General features: G+C 43.7%; 1 protein-coding gene across 1 annotated transcript; it reads right to left on the reverse strand.

Moving 5' to 3' along the window:
- Positions 1–3,696: 3,696 nt before the first annotated feature.
- Positions 3,697–10,159, reverse strand: cdt1 (chromatin licensing and DNA replication factor 1). Its single transcript, XM_056610081.1, has 10 exons — positions 9,531–10,159; positions 9,254–9,385; positions 8,870–9,150; positions 8,573–8,764; positions 8,341–8,486; positions 7,767–7,867; positions 7,346–7,534; positions 6,829–6,996; positions 6,344–6,545; positions 3,697–4,716 (listed from the first exon to the last, which is right to left on the reverse strand). Exons 1-10 carry the CDS (start codon positions 9,993–9,995, stop codon positions 4,553–4,555), a joined length of 2,040 nt encoding a protein of 679 aa, XP_056466056.1. The 5' UTR covers positions 9,996–10,159; the 3' UTR covers positions 3,697–4,552.
- Positions 10,160–16,073: the final 5,914 nt, after the last annotated feature.

The following is a 16,073-nucleotide window of genomic DNA, read 5'->3' on the forward strand; positions in this document are numbered from 1 at the left end:
TTGGCTGTGCGTTACATTCACTCTTCTTGGATTTGGGGAATGGGACAGCTTGACCACACATCAAATGTCAACACAATATCTGAGCTGACTAACCAAAACAGTTGAATTGAACACTGTAACGTGAGTTTGTAAATCTACCTTTGGAAGGTGAGGTTCCACTTTTCCTGGAGGCCATATGGTTACTTCTCAGATATGGGATGGATGACACTGGCAGTGTCAAATATGAGCGCTTGAGCAGGTAGCCTTCAGTTTTTGCAAACAAATTCCCTCAGCTGTTCCTATAGCTTTAGTGGATCCTTCTGATTGATGGAATGCGCAAAAAATAATCTCATTAAATGACCTGAAGGCTGCCCTACTACAATAATCAATAATCTTCCTCCCACTCAGGGTGAAAATGGTAGGTCTTAGCTCGTTTCCCCTCAGCCATGCCAACGTTTAGGAGTGCGTTACTACTGTTGACGGCTTTCAACTGCTGTTGACAGCGCATGCGCTACCGCTGGCCTGCGCTACCCACTTCGTTCCCTTTATATTATATGCATTTGTTTTTGGCTGAGAGTTTAAGGACAGAGGGGGGCGTGTTATCCCGATGGTAACGATCCATGCCAACTTTTAGTTACTTTTTTTAGTACCGTCTTTGTATAAGCGTTGGATATGCTGCTCTGGCTTAAGAGCAAGAAAATATTAATGGCTATAAGAGCTTGGGCTTCTGAATACTCCTGAAATATAGTGTTGTTTTCAAAAACTTTACCTTTGCTCTCACTGGACACTAGAAACGTGCAGACTGGGTCAATGTGTCTCTCTGTGGCTTCTGTTCCTTGATATGAGAGAGGTGGCCTGGCAATCCTGAGCACTTGCTCGCCCTTTAGGATATCCCGGCGTGCTGTAGTACAAAGTGAGGTTGAAAATATTTTTTTAATAAAGCCACATAGATTAAGACATAAAGAAATGTTAAATGGCTTAAATAAAGTGAAGGGATTTGAACAAAAGTTCAAAAGTCTAAATGGAGTAAACCTGCACATCCATGGCAGTCCACTCCTCCAGTTGAAGTACCAGAGTCCTCCCATTGACTCCCATGGTAAAAAAAAAAGCTAATACTTTAAAAGTAGAATATCTTAAAATGTTTAAAATATTCAAAAAATCTGAAAAGAAGCACATGATTCAAAGCTATTCTGAATATGAAAGGAGATAGGTACCAAAGTTTGTAGAGAAAGAAAGAAAGAAAGACTGATGAAGAACAATAGTTGAGCGCGTCATGAACACTAATTAGTGTTCCAGCTAATACTGGAACACGACAACAGTCAGAGAACAAGGTGGATGTTGTCATGGACCACAAAGATTGGGTGAAACAGGGGAGGGACAGCTCTGGCCCTGTGTAACCTCTTCTATGGGCTGGAGGCAATTCCCCATGGAGCTCCATGTGGGCAGCAGCTGATGTTGACGGCTGCGTCCTAGAGATATCGCTCATTGTAATGCTCATACTGCTAAACGACTACTAGCTTATAAAATAATCATTAAGTGGCTTTTTTTGATTATTAATGTTCACATTTTAAATAACATCAATATAGCTTCTTAAATATGTATTTAATAAACCTCAATTTTACATACAATAACTCCAATTCTTATGACAACATTGTAATTTTGCAATTTGTGCAAGACTGCTAGATACTTTCAATTGAGTTGAAGTAGTTTTTTAATGCGTAATTGATGGTCTTTTCTTTGATTGACTTGGCGGCTCCTGCCTATCGGACCTTAAACTCAAGCATGCAAAAGAACTCAAAGACTTACTGAAAAAATCTCACTAACTACACGGTTGATCACACCAGGTGAGTAGAGGTTGGCCTATTAGGCCTGAAACAATCATATGGTTGAGGCAGGTCACTATTTCCAACTAGGCCTTACTCTAGTAAAGACTGAAACTCCAGTTACAAACATAAGACACTAATCTTATATTTGGAAAAAGTTGTTGGTGGTAATAACATTGTTGTTCCTACTATAATCCAAGGTCAAACTTAAAATAAATACACAATTTCATGGGCTGCTTATTGTATTCTTTCTCAAAACAATGTATATAATGTCATTGCGCTTTATGTTGGAAGCTGCATTCTTTGCTATGACATTACACCATTCTAATGTCACCACCAGAGCAGGGCTCCACTGCTCTGTTGCATCCATCTGCAGTTTGTATGTTTACTTTTGGATTCAATTTTCTAATCCTTTTTCAGACCTCAAGGTAATATGCTCTGGGTTTGATCTGTACTTCTAGCAACTTTAGAATTTAAACCCAAGTAGCACTTAAGAGTAGTAGTAAAAAGTGAGTTCACACTGAATTCAGCATGAACAAAACATTGTTCTGAAAGTAATGCTCAATATTTGGGATAGTAAAAAATAGTTGAATGGATAATTTATTATAATTATAACTGCATAACCTGTAGCAAAGGCATTTACAGTTTAAATCCCTCTCCAACTGTTTGACTGACATCAAGACCTGGATGCAAAACAGCTTTCTCAAACTCAACTCCAACAAATCCGAAATCCTCATCATTGGTCCTGACACCCTCACTCACTCCACTCTGAACTTCACCCTTAACATTGACGGCTCCACCATCACCCCCTCCACCAAAATCCGTAACCTTAGAGTTATCCTGGACCCCACTCTCTCCTTCCTCCCCCATGTTAACCATATTACCAAAACTGCCTTTTTCCACCTCCAAAACATCGCCCGCCTCCGCCCCAACCTGTCAACTACCGCTGCTGCGACACTCATCCACGCTTTCATTTCATCCAGGCTTGACTACTGCAATGGTCTTCTCTACGGCACCACCAACAAAGTCCTCAAAAAACTTCAATATGTCTAGAACTCAGCTGCACGCCTCCTCACTGGTACCCGCTCCAGAGAACACATCACACCTGTCCTCCGTGAACTCCATTGGCTTCCAATTAAACACAGAATCAACTACAAAATCGTACTCATCACCTACAAGGCCCTCAACAGCCTAGCCCCCCCTACCTTGCCGACCTTCTCCATCACCACGCCCCCTCCCGATTCCTCAGGTCCAATTCTGCCAACCTGCTACAAGTTCCACGGACTGAGCGACGGACTTGGGATGATCGGGCCTTCTCAGTTGCTGCCCCCACCCTTTGGAATTCACTCCCCTCCCACATCAAAGTCTCTCCAACCCTCTCTTCTTTTAAATCTGCCCTCAAAACATACCTTTTCACACTAGCCTTCCCCACCTAACTCCCACCTTATTCTTCATGTTTAACCTCTGTTTTTCTTTTATTCCTAGTCTGTTTTACATAGTTTTGATAGGGCAATATGTAAAGCATCTTAGAGTACCGTATTAAGCGCTATATAAATTTCATTTATTATTTTTATTACAGCTTTTAAATGTAATTTACAAATGTTAACTGAGGCACTCCCTACCATTGATTAGCTCACACAAAACCCTTAACTTATGCTTTGTTACTACCTGAATTGATAAATCCAGCCGCAACGTCTTTTATAAAAGCTTAGTAAGGCGTAGTCCTCACTTTAGATAAGCTCAAAGAAATACCTAATCATGATTGCAGCATTGTTTTTGTTTCTAAAGCACTATTAGCACATTGCAAATCTATTTTTTTTTTTTAAACCATTGACATACACTTTTAAATAAATCTTCATAAAACATCTAAATCACTTTAAATGATTAAAAATAGCTTACAAATGCATATTCATATATGAACAATGCTTACTAGGAATCCACTATTTACTACCCCTATTTAATGCATTAATGTTGTTATCCTAAAGTGCTATTGAATCCTCCCAAAAACCTGTTACTAGATTAGTTATTCCATTTATGTCATTTAACAAGCATAAGTATTATATAAACATATTTAAAATAAACAAATCATCCAAAAAGCTCATAGTATCAGCATCCTGGTATTTATCAATATATTTAATTCATATAAAAAATTAGCAGAATCAGGGATGCAATAGATCGGTTAATCATAAACTTAACAGCTTCAAATGGAAATTCAGAGCTTACTTGAACAACCCATAACTTAGTAACACAAGTACTGATGTGCTAATATCGTCTTTGTCGCATCGTTTGAAGAAGCTTCCAAATACAAAATAACAGATTTTTTTCTGATACACATATGTACATTCATGCCCTTAAATGCTAACACAGTAGCATTTATTGATGCAAAACCAAAATAAAAATGTAAAGCCACACCTATACACAAACATGCACACTATCCCCTCAAAATCCTGCATTATCCATGTTGTTCACTTGAGGTGTGCCATTATTATTGGACAAAAGATGCCATTGGATGTCAAGGACACAACCTCTGTCAAAGTGACTATTCAACTGCTATGCAGGTTCCAGGTATTTTGAGAGGAACGGGGGTAAAACAGTCCAGGTTACAAACGGAGATGGTCATCTTAAAACCACTTATTTATCAAACGTTTTATCAGCCTGCTTACCAATCTCTTTTGACACCATTAATGACTTAAAACTTCAAGACCAAAAGTTGCATATTGAAATACGTATACACACAAAAACACATTTCTTCAGAGCCTCTGTTCCTCTTTAAGCCTAAGGGAAAGTTTGTCCTGAACAATGTGGAGGTCCATATTCTTGCAGAGCTTCAGGTAGAAGTCCTTCCTCACTGGATGGATTGTCAGCCAATCAGGGACCAACTCTGCCAACAGCTGGAGGTGTTTCTCCATCTCACCTAGAAGAGGGCGACAAAAGTGTGAGCAACAAAAAAGGAGACCCAGTTAAATAACACATTTCCCAAGATACTGTTTGATGCACCAGTAGCCTACCAAAAGCTGTGACTATAACGAATACTGTAGATACACATTTACATTAGAGCTGTTATTTTATACAAAATACTATATCTGCTTTGGTTGAAGGAAGAGTCCAACATACAAGTAGGACTAATCTGCATGCCAAAAATCAACGTCACTAGTGGTCTTTTAGTTAAACAAGCAATCATCGCCAAGGAAAGTGCTATGATCCGGTAACTTCCGCTTAAAACCGAGGGAAGGCATCCAAAAATACATCAACCCCTGGATGGCTGTTATAGAGCTTAAATATGGAACGGCAGACGGAACGCAAAGGGACACGAATCAGCTGGAAGCACGCATATTGTTCTCAAGTCTAATTGTTTTGAGTATTTATAATAATAAAAAATAATAAAAAAAGTCAAGCAATGTATCAAAAGTTGGCACATCTCAGTACGACCAAGGTCCCACCGTTATTTTTGCAACATGCATTATTTCAGTTGGCCCTCATGCCGTGAATGTGTTCCGCCACACACCAGTTGGTACGTAGGTATCAAAACAGTCGGCAGTTCCTTGAAAGTAAAAATATAAAAATAAATACTCTTAGCCTTTTAAGAGACTGGAGCACAACCTCGTCCATACTGCCACGTTATTATGTAATTTCTAATTATAAAGAATATTATAACGAAGTCATGAAAGGCAGATTTTACCGACTGGTGTGAAAAGGGCCATCCAGAATTTTCCACCAGATTAAATTAATGGTCAGATATTTTGGGAACCTGCATGTGGTTTAACATCGGTTAACAGGTTAACCTCAGGGCTGTAGGACTCAAGACCTTTTATAGTCTCAGACTAGTTTTATTTTCACTCTGAAAAAAAAAAAAGAAAAAAAAGAAAAAGAAAAAAGAAAAGACAAAAACCGGGCCACCAATTCAGTTCAGTACTGTGCCCAGAGACCTAAAACACCCGTCAGGGCCCACTGACCGAAATTATCCAGAGTATATATGAACCCGATTCAAAACGGCACCGCAAAATGACTAAGGACATAGTCATTTCGAGTTCATAGGGAGAGTTACACGGAGACCAGAGACCGGGTTTACATCTTTGGTAAAGACACTGGATAACAGTACAGCACGCCACCACGTATAGAAACCGTGATCAGTGTTCTCGGAGAGGATTTATTTTTCTGTCCCTCTCATTTTGTCTTGACCTGAACCCTAACCTCTTTGGACTCAGACTCGACAAGCCTTGGCCTCGACAAAGATGGTCAAAGATGGACTACAACTTTGGTTGATTAGGCATATTAGATGCATATTCTAATTCTTCAATTAATATTTCCAACATTAGTGCAGAGCATCATGGTTTCAGGACAATAGAAATAAAACCTTTAACCAACTGCTCTTTGTGGTGTCGACTTCCAAAGCACAGCCACACCGTCGTGAGCTAATTTATACCACAACACAGGATCTACATCTAAATACACGATCATCTGAAATAACATTGATTATACAATACATAATACCCATTAGCTTCGGTTACTTGTACTGCACATAAAACCCTATGTGTACGCACCTGTGGAGAGGGCAGACCTGTAGCTGGCCACCATGCGGTTACACGCCATCTCCATGATCAGAGCCGGTTTCCTCTCTGCAACGAACACCGTCCTCAGGATGCGGGCCAGCTCCGTCAGACGGGTCATCATGAGGAGGCGTAGCTCCTGGGCCGGGTTCCTCGTCATGGCGGCCTCCAGCTTCTGGGCCTCCTTTGCACGGATCTGACAAAACAGACACCTATTTTAAAAAAACTGACCGACTCAAGTCAAAGACCCGGTGGCTGCGACGCAAAACTCTGCTTTTGGTGCAGAAGTCAAAATTACTGTACCGACAGCGAAATATTGTTTCACCTTCTTCTGCCAAATGTACTTATTTTAAGTCGCTTTGGAGAAAAGTGTCTGCTAAATGGTCTGAATGTATATGTAGAAGTCCTTCAGCGACCTGAACCCAGATTCAGCTGTAGACATCATAATAAGGACTGTGGTACTGTTACATGGCACCTACCCGATCTAGAAGGGCCTGAGAAACTCCTTTGAGGTCCCTGGAGGTTGTTGAAGCAGGAGCTACCGGCTCGTTGGTCCCTGTGGTCGGTGGTGAGACAGGCTGTGGCTCCTCACCAACAGTGGATGCTGCGGTCGTCTTTAAGGCTGCACAGGTCAACGCGCTCGCCATCTGGAATGCAAGCATTACATGTTAAAGTGGCAGGCAAGGGCTGAATGATTTGGGGAAATAATCGAATTGCGATCATTTCGACAAATATTGTGATTAAGTAGGGGAAAAAATTATTGTGATTTACATATCGCGTTCTATTATACCAGTCCACGAGTCTTGCTAGACATTACCTGGAATATATAAATATGACATGATTTGTAGTCCTGAATATTTTTTTTTACGTTTTATTTAACAAACGGCACTATATCCTAAACTGAATGCTGATAAAGTTAGGGGCAACGGACCATTAAACCTCACATCTTGGCTACAGAACTGCAACATAACGTCTCACATAGCAGCAGTAGTGTACCTTGGGGGTCAGTAGTGAGCGAGCCCTGTTCAGAACCTCCTGAGCGGAGGTGAGTTTCTCCACGTGAGGGGGGGCGGGGAGCTCGTCTGGCACGATGGCAGGCACCATGTCCACTTGGAAGCGAGGGTGCCAGCGAGTGAGTTTGTCCTCTGGCACCAATAGGGCAGGAAACCGTGAAGACAGGAAGGTCTGAAAATATTACAACAGATTAATTAGCCAAGAGTTTGAATCTTATGAATGGGTTAAACGGATATAGCCCATTTCACAAACGACGCATTGATGCAACCTCATATTGTAAAAACGTTATGCCATCAAAGCTGAAAACATTGCATTTTAAGTGCTGATACATTCAACAAAACAACAGACATTGGCAAAATTGGTATTATTAAAGCCAAGGGGAACATCTAGGTGTAGTACTTACCTTGTGATGCTCTTTGACGTGGCCCACCAGATTCTGGTGGAAGATGCGTCTTCTCTCCAGGAGGCGAGACGCTGTGAGAAGTGGGCGGGCCTCTTTTTGACCTGAAAGAAGACGCCACAATGAAGGCACACTATACAATGCTACGCTCTGTGGCAAGTTCACATCCACAAACTAAAAACTTAGTTATACAAGGTTTGGCAGAAGGCATTAGAATACATCCTTACAAATGTAAGCCAATGATTTGGGCTTGACACATCATTGTACACTGAAGACCTCTGGCAACTATGAATGTGTATACTATAATGTTTCTCAGCTTTAAAGATGTCATGCTAACAATGTAGAACAAAGAATGCGCGCAGGATCCAAACTATACAGCAGTGCAAAGTGCCTCCCCCCCACCCGTTACTACCCACAAGTAGGTTTGCAGACCATTGCATTGAATGACTTCAATTCCATAAAATATAACTATGGTCAAACAAAGCCCATCATAGCACTGTTTCCTTGAAAGCCCCATTACAGCAAATGTTCAATAGAGAAAGCAAATGTTACAAGGGCCCATTGGCCTCCTTCTCACCTGTATTCATGACAGGCTCCAGGGTCAGCTGATAGCTTCCCTTCTTGATATTGGAATTGAAAGTTGGGATGTTTCTTTCCTGCCTGAACGCATAGGCGCCAGGAAAAACTGTTTTCATCTGTCCCATGTGACTCTGCTCAAAACGCCTATAGAGCAGACAAACAGGAAAGGTCCATAACCAGATACACAGACACAAAGAACACAATGAGGTGCAACACCAAAGAACACTTACTTATGCATCATATCCCGAACCCCTTGCTGGACCTTGGCGAAAGTCACAGTTTCATTGCGGTTGTAGAGCATTCCAACAATGGTGTCTGCACTTCTAAACATCTCAGCCAGGAGCTTGTACTGGTACGGTAGTGTGAGGCCGGGGGTCTCATCCTGGGCCAGCGTGTGGTAGCGCTGGTAGGCTGGCAGATTGCTGTAGAATAAAACAAAAAGCATAATCACGCAAATGTCCAATACTGGAGTGTTTTTTTGTTTAATTTAATATCCAGTCAACCCAACACGTTTACCCTGTACACACCTATCCTGAGCTTCAGTGTTCCCAGCATCCGTCTTCCCCTCCTTTTCCTGCGTTGTATTTTTGGCAGTATTCGTTGACTTAGCAGATAGTTCTTTGGCTCGAACCACCCTCTTCTTCAAGGCAGCAATGTCAATGCAAACTGGTGGTGTTTTAGAAGAAGTGTCTTCGTCCTCTGCCACCGGGGTCGTCTTTGTGGAAGAGATGCTGGGAAGATTCTCAGCCCGTCTTCTGATAGTCTCGAGGCGTGATTTGAGACCCACCAGGTCTTCTTTTGACATGGCCTGTGATAGCCAAAAAGGAAGAATGTAACTTACCGGCCTTTTTGTTATTTATGCATACATATCCAACTTAAACCTCTGTAGAGAGATTTGGCCCGACGCTTACATTAGTGTCGAGACTGCCTGCATGTTGTCTGGAGGAGATCCTTGCTGCCGGGATATTCAGCTCCACTCCTTCGGATACATGAACCAGTGCTGCCGCTGGAGCCAGGTCGTCTGCACGGCATTTTTCCGTAGCCTAGAGAGAAAAATATCAGAAAAAAGTTTGATTACTATTGTATACGTACTGCAACGTTATAATTTAAATGTGGGAAGTTTTAATAATTTAGCTGACGTAATTGACGCCGAAGAAAACCAGCAGTAAATCTTCCAGAATTCCATACCTCTTCATTTTTTGGGAGTATCAATCTTTTTCTGGCCGTTTTTCTCTCCGTCTTTCGATCTTCTTGTGCGCCTTTGCTCACATCCAGCTGTCTTCTCTTCTTCGCAGTGCTGTGGTCCTTTGCAGCCGACGTTACGGAGCCCAGGTCCGCGTCCACCGAGGTCCGCTTGGGGGTGACGGGACTCGGAGGGGTCTTCCTCTGGCCATTAGGGTCAGACCAGTGATCGGTCTCTTCTCCAACCACCTCTGTGGCAGCAACGATATTCCTGACAAAGTCCCGATGTATGGACTTTGAACAACTCGAAGAAAGTGGCGTCGAGCAAACTGTGGATGGCAAAAACACTTTACCGGACAGACCATTGTCCCCCGACAAGCTGCTGGTTCTCGGTCCCTTTCGGCGCGTCGCTTCTTGAGCGCTGCTCTTCTTCTTCTGCGGGAAAAACGCCGTAACGCGAAGCTGCGCCATGGTACTGAAGACAAGTTATTGTAAGGATCTCGGCGATATTTGTCCACTAGTGTTGTTGTTGTACGCAGCGTTGTTTATATAGATCGCAGCGAAACAGCAGCACCGGAAATGGAGCTTAGCTTTGCCGCGAAAAAGTTGTACTTTTCTGTCCCCGATTGGCTAGAGACGAGTGACGTAGAAGAATGCGACGGAAGTAACTAGTTTATTTCTTAGTGATCCCTTTAACAATAGGTTCATGCCTTTAAACCTAGTATATCTTTAGTTTATTTATTGGTAATCCTTCAACCTTATTATAACTTTAGTTTATTTACTAGTAATCCCTTTAACGTAGTAAATGTACCCAGGCCCGTTTTGGGAATTTTCCAAAATTGTGGAAATATATTTTATGCATCCCTACACCTATAGGTGATCAATCCATAATGAAGTTGTTGATTTAATCTCATTAATTATTTTTAAGTAGTTAGAATTCTAAGATTCATTAGAAAGGAAAGATACCTGTATAACATCTTACAAACAGTTTTATACATTCCTGATGTGTGAGTAGCACTATGATTCAGGAGATTTCTCCAGAGTTAAAAAAACAAACGTTGCTAGAGTTTCTAAAAAACCTCCACACGCATGTCTCAGTGCTTCAGTGTGGTCGAAATTCAGTAAGTATCAAAATATTGCTTGATTGATTTCAAGGCCTGTGGGAAAGATTTTCAAATACTGCATAAACAGGTTTTCATACTGCATAACTGAATTATTGGAAAGAAATACAGGAGATTAATCGTGGGAGTCAGGGAAATTAGGTCTCAAACACTCATACGGATAGTATGGGTGGTGGAAATTCCTTAAGAAAGATTGGAGATAAACTTAAATGTTAGGTCGTTGTCCTTACTTTCACTCAACTTGTACCTCAATTAAAGATTTGTGTGTGTGCGCGCCTGCTTATATACTATTTCCATACAAGATCAAATCAGTAGCCTTATCTATATAATTCACAAATCATATCAACCTTTTTTTTTAACATATAAATCAACTAATCTGTCTGTTTAGATTACCTATAACAAAGCATAATGAGGTGATGACAGTATGCGGTTTCTATCACAATAATGCTCTTGAGCTATTAGACTGTAAGTTAGGCCAGCCTAAGGTTTAGGCCAGCCTCGGCTTCCAGACTCTCCTGTGACTGGAGAATTAGGACAGATCCCTTAAAAGTGTGTGGTGAACCCTGAGCTGTGGTCGGGCAGATTGGTCTTGACATGAGCTGAACAGGCACCTTGGTGAACCAGTGACTGTAACCACAAATCTGAATGCAAATAGAGAGGTGAGGGAGCTAAACCGATAGAAGCAAAGGTGGACATTCATTTTATGTAAAAAATGTTACATAAAATACTATGAACTGTGTTAACACAATGAATCATAAGCACCTATTATGCTTTTTCGACTTTATGACCTATAAACGTTGTTATAAGGATTTATAGTCATGTTTAACCATACTAAAGTGTAAAATAAGGACATGGATTATCATCCAGGCAGACCTCAGTTATTCCAACTGCATCCAATTCTCATGGTTTATTCGCGTCGCCATCTTAGTTTGACTCGTCATAGTTTGACCAGAGAATGTCTATATGAGGAGAATGGGCACTTGCTGGTTAAAGGTGCGGCCACACCAGACGCGTATCTCGCGTACTTCGCGTATAAAATCGCCATTTTTTCCATAGGGAACCATTGGTTTACGCGCGTATTACGCGTTTCACGCGTATAAGCAACATTTTACGCGCGTATATTTACGCGCTATACGCGCGTATATCGCGTACATTTCAAGAGTTCAAAAAATTGAACTTTTTACGCTCATACGCATGAAGATTAGCCGCGTTGCCCAATCAGCGTTGAGCTTGACCCGACGTCACTGGCAGAGAGTAGTGAGCTTGGACAGAAGCATACGGCCGACATCTTTCTTTATTCTGTGTGGAAATAGTAACATAGTTACGCCATTAAATGCTTTTATGGAAACATTTCTAGCGAGAAATGTGCATTTTACTTTTATAATGTTCGCTCGGTGAATGTGAAGGATGTTTGATTTGATAGTTATGACGAAGAGGGAACGCTCCGTTCACTTGCATGGACAGAGTCTCTGGTTACTAAGCAACCTCAACGTCTTGGCGGACTATATATCTGCTGATCAACACTACGAATGCTGGAAACACACCAGACACACCATGTGAAGTTATTTAACCCGATTATTGTTATTTATATCCGAGATTATTTAATCTAACCCGATCTAAACTCTATCACCCAAACACGGCGGCGTTTGGGTTTCCTACCTCGGACTCCAGAGCAGCTTATCCTGGGGTAACACACACACACACCCAAGTGTTGGAGCCTTAACTGTGGGGAGCCTCACCCTGGGGCAAGACACACACACAGACACACACAGCCACGGCCGACAACTTTCTTTATTCTGGGTGGAAATAGTAACATAGTTACGCCATTAAATGCGTTTATGGAAACATTTTTAGCGAGAAATGTGCATTTTAATTTCGTAATGTTCGCTCGGTGAATGTGAAGGATGTTTGGTTTGATAGTTATGACGAAGAGGGAACGCTCCGTTCACTTGCATGGACATGGACTCATCTAGGCGAGTGACGTAGGCGCGTATGCGACCATTTTTGACACAAAATGGTCAAGCAACATTTTACCCGCGTATCTCGCGTAAAAATTACGCGAGATACGCGTCTGGTGTGGCCGCACCTTTAGTTCCTGTTTTCTGGACTGGTTGCAGTAATAATCTCTGTCCACGCGGGGCGCTCACAGGCGAGTCCAGAATGAATGGGAGCCTATGGGGTTTTATCCTCAGAATCCACTTTTCTCACGATGTAATTTTTTGTCAAGTAATTTGAAAGTTGCGTTCAAAAGGAGGGGCTAAGAAAATAATATTGCATTTTTTAAGGTCACATATCTATTCTAAAAAGGCGTTAAAAACATGCGATGACGTCACACATTGTCATACTGTCAGAGGTACTGCTTTACGGCAGTTTCATAAGCACTTCGGCACTTACGCATTTCCCCGCAACGATAACACCAGCTGTTGGAGGTAAGGCATTTTTTTGCTTAATACACTAGTTACAGAGTTTTAGTGAGCCAATGTAAAAAAAAGAAATGCGCAAATGTTTTACATATGTATGTTACTTACAGAGTGTTTTTTTTAATCCTCACGAGTGCCGATGATAAAGCTTTTTTTTATCATCACGATTATGAGCTATTTCTTTCTCCTGAAATGGAAACCTGGATTAGAGTCATCATTTTAACACTGCATCAACTTAGTTTACATCAGTAAACAATCTCCTAGAGAGCAGTGTTCTGTTGTACTCCTCCTCATGCCTCTTCCTTTCTTGATCTCTACAGTTGGACCTTGATGCTGTGACAACGGACAAGTTCTATGTCGTATAGGCTTCGCCTTTTAAGGCTATCGCTATTGGGTTATCCCTAGGCGTGAGCCGTAGCACTGAAAAATTTGTAATCCCCGCCCACCAACAGCGTGGGCCTCAATTACGTCCACGTGCGGCGTGCCTCAACAACGTCCGCATTTCGCAGATATAGTCGGGCGCCGGCGGACGTTCTGCTCCCATTTTCTTCAGGACGATCCTGTAGCATACTGAAGTAAATAAATAGATATTATGGACTCAACGGCGAACGGCATCTGCAGGCGCATAACATCTCCACCATGGCGGTTGACCCTCATCGTCTGGCCGAACAGGCAGTCGACGTGGTGAAAACCGCCGGTGTCATCCTCTGCCTCTGCTCCACCGGCGCGGTGGCAGCGGCCCGGACGGCGGCATGGCAGCACCTCATACAGAGGAACCTGTGGCTGCAGCAGACCCCGGGCATCCCTGAGCCGATGAGTCGGCAGTTACTGGAGTGCCCCATCAGCCCGGACGTGCTGTTCGGGCCCCGTCTGTCATCTATGGTGGATGACATGCAGGCCGCTTGTCATCCACAACCTCGCCCTGCTTACCAGCCCCGCCCACCTCCATCGCAGGCGGCGGCGAGCGGCCAGCAAGAGCCCAAGACAGCGGGCTCATGGGGCGATGTCCCGCCCCAAAAGCACCGACTATTACGGGGCAAGGGAGGAGTGTGTGACAGCGGGGAACACCTCTTTACTAAAGACGGCTGTTTTCTCCCCACACAGTTAACGCCGGAGCCTGCCGGCCCGGCCATAACTGTTTCACACGCATCTTCCACCACATATAGGCAGGCCGTCAATAAACCTTGTATTATTGATCTAGCCAGACCTTCATTACCTTTACAAAGGCAGCCTCGCCCGGTTTACCAGCCCCGCCCGCCTCCATCGCAGGCTGCGGCAAGTGGCTGGCAAAGGCCTCGGGCAGCGGGCTCATGGAGCGATGTCCCGCCCCATGAGCGCCGGCTATTACGGGGCGAGGGAGAAACGTGTGACAGCGAGAAACACCTCTTTACTAAAGACGGCTGTTTTCTCCCCACAGTTAACTCCGGAGCCTACCGGCCCGGCCATAACTGTTTCACATGCATCCCCCCCCACACAAAGGCAGGCCGTCAATAAACTTTGCATTATTGATTGAGCCATCCCTACATTACTTTCCCCTCACCACATCATGCCTGGCATGACACGTGGCGAGGCGGCCGCTAAAACAAACTCTCTGTCTACAAAAGACACGCAGCTCGTCGTGTCAGCAGTCTGCTGCCCAGTCACAGTGTTATTCCTCCTCGCGTCCCAACGCTCAGGAGAGAGGAAGCTACACTCTTGTCACAAGCTGAGCAGGCAGGGCATGCCTCTGCTAATGACACACACACCCAGCCCTTTCGGGCAGAGCCCCCCATGGGCTGCGGGGAGGACTCCTCCCCTTGCAGCGGCGGCAGGGGCTCAAGCGTGGCTCGTTTCCATGACAGCCGCATCAAAACAAGAGGCTGCACAGCTATGGCGACACATTAGTGCCATAATTCACTAATGTGATAAAAGATGCATTCGGGCGTATTATATTATTCCACACGCGTAGATATTAACTGCGAGCGCGCAAACGATCTCTGCGCGCGCAAAACAGCCTCTCGCGCGCGCAAATTACCTCAGCGCGCGCAAAACAGCCTCTCGCGCGCGCAAATTACCTCAGCGGGCGCAAAACCTCTCGCGAAAGATGTTTTTACGCTCTCGCTCAAATTACATTTTGGCACTATGAGGGAGGGAACCAAGGCAGGGCGGGCTTTCCTATGATTGGCCGTTTCTGAAGCGCGATATTTGATTGACAGCCCTCCTCTCATTCAATTCTGAATTGTACAGTAAATGGCTGAAACGATAGTTACTTATTGTAACTCTAGATTCTATGAGTATAGGCGCAGCCTTTTAAGGCTATCGCTATTGGGTTATCCCTAGGCGTGAGCCGTAGCACTGAACATTTTGTAATCCCCGACCACCAACAGCGTGGGCCTCAATTACGTCCGTGTGCGGCGTGCCTCAACGACGTCCGCATTTCGCAGATATAGTCGGGCGCCGGCGGACGTTCTGCTCCCAATAAAAAGCTTTTCTTCAGCTATTTAAAGGACAATGAGGCCGACACTTAAAAGGCTGCGGCTATACTCATAGAATCTGGAGTTACAATACGTAACTATCGTTTCAGCCATTTACTGTACAATTCAGAAATGAATGAGAGGGCTGAGGAGGGCTGTCAATCAAATATCGCGCTTCAGAAACGGCCAATCATAGGAAAGCCCCCCCTGCCTTGGTTCCCTCCCCCATAGTGCCAAAATTAAATTCGAGCGAGAGCGTAGAAACATCTTTCGCGAGAGGTTTTGCGCGCGCTGAGGTAATTTGCACTAATGTGTCGCCATACACAGCCGCTTTCAGAGCATTACTCAGAATGGCTGAACGCATGCACCCTGGCCAAATGGATGGACAGGCTGATCAGCAAGGGTCACACCCTGCAGTTCACCTCCGTCCCGCCGCGATTCAACGGGATTGTGGAAACAACGCTGTCATCCAAGGATCAACAGCTGTCACCTTTAGCGGAGCTCCAGCAGCTTCTAGCGAAAAAAGTGATTTCCACGGTCCCGAAGGGAGAGGAA

The sequence above is a fragment of the Gadus chalcogrammus genome, chromosome 15, assembly GCF_026213295.1.
Source record: "Gadus chalcogrammus isolate NIFS_2021 chromosome 15, NIFS_Gcha_1.0, whole genome shotgun sequence".
In the NCBI taxonomy this organism is placed as follows: domain Eukaryota; kingdom Metazoa; phylum Chordata; class Actinopteri; order Gadiformes; family Gadidae; genus Gadus; species Gadus chalcogrammus.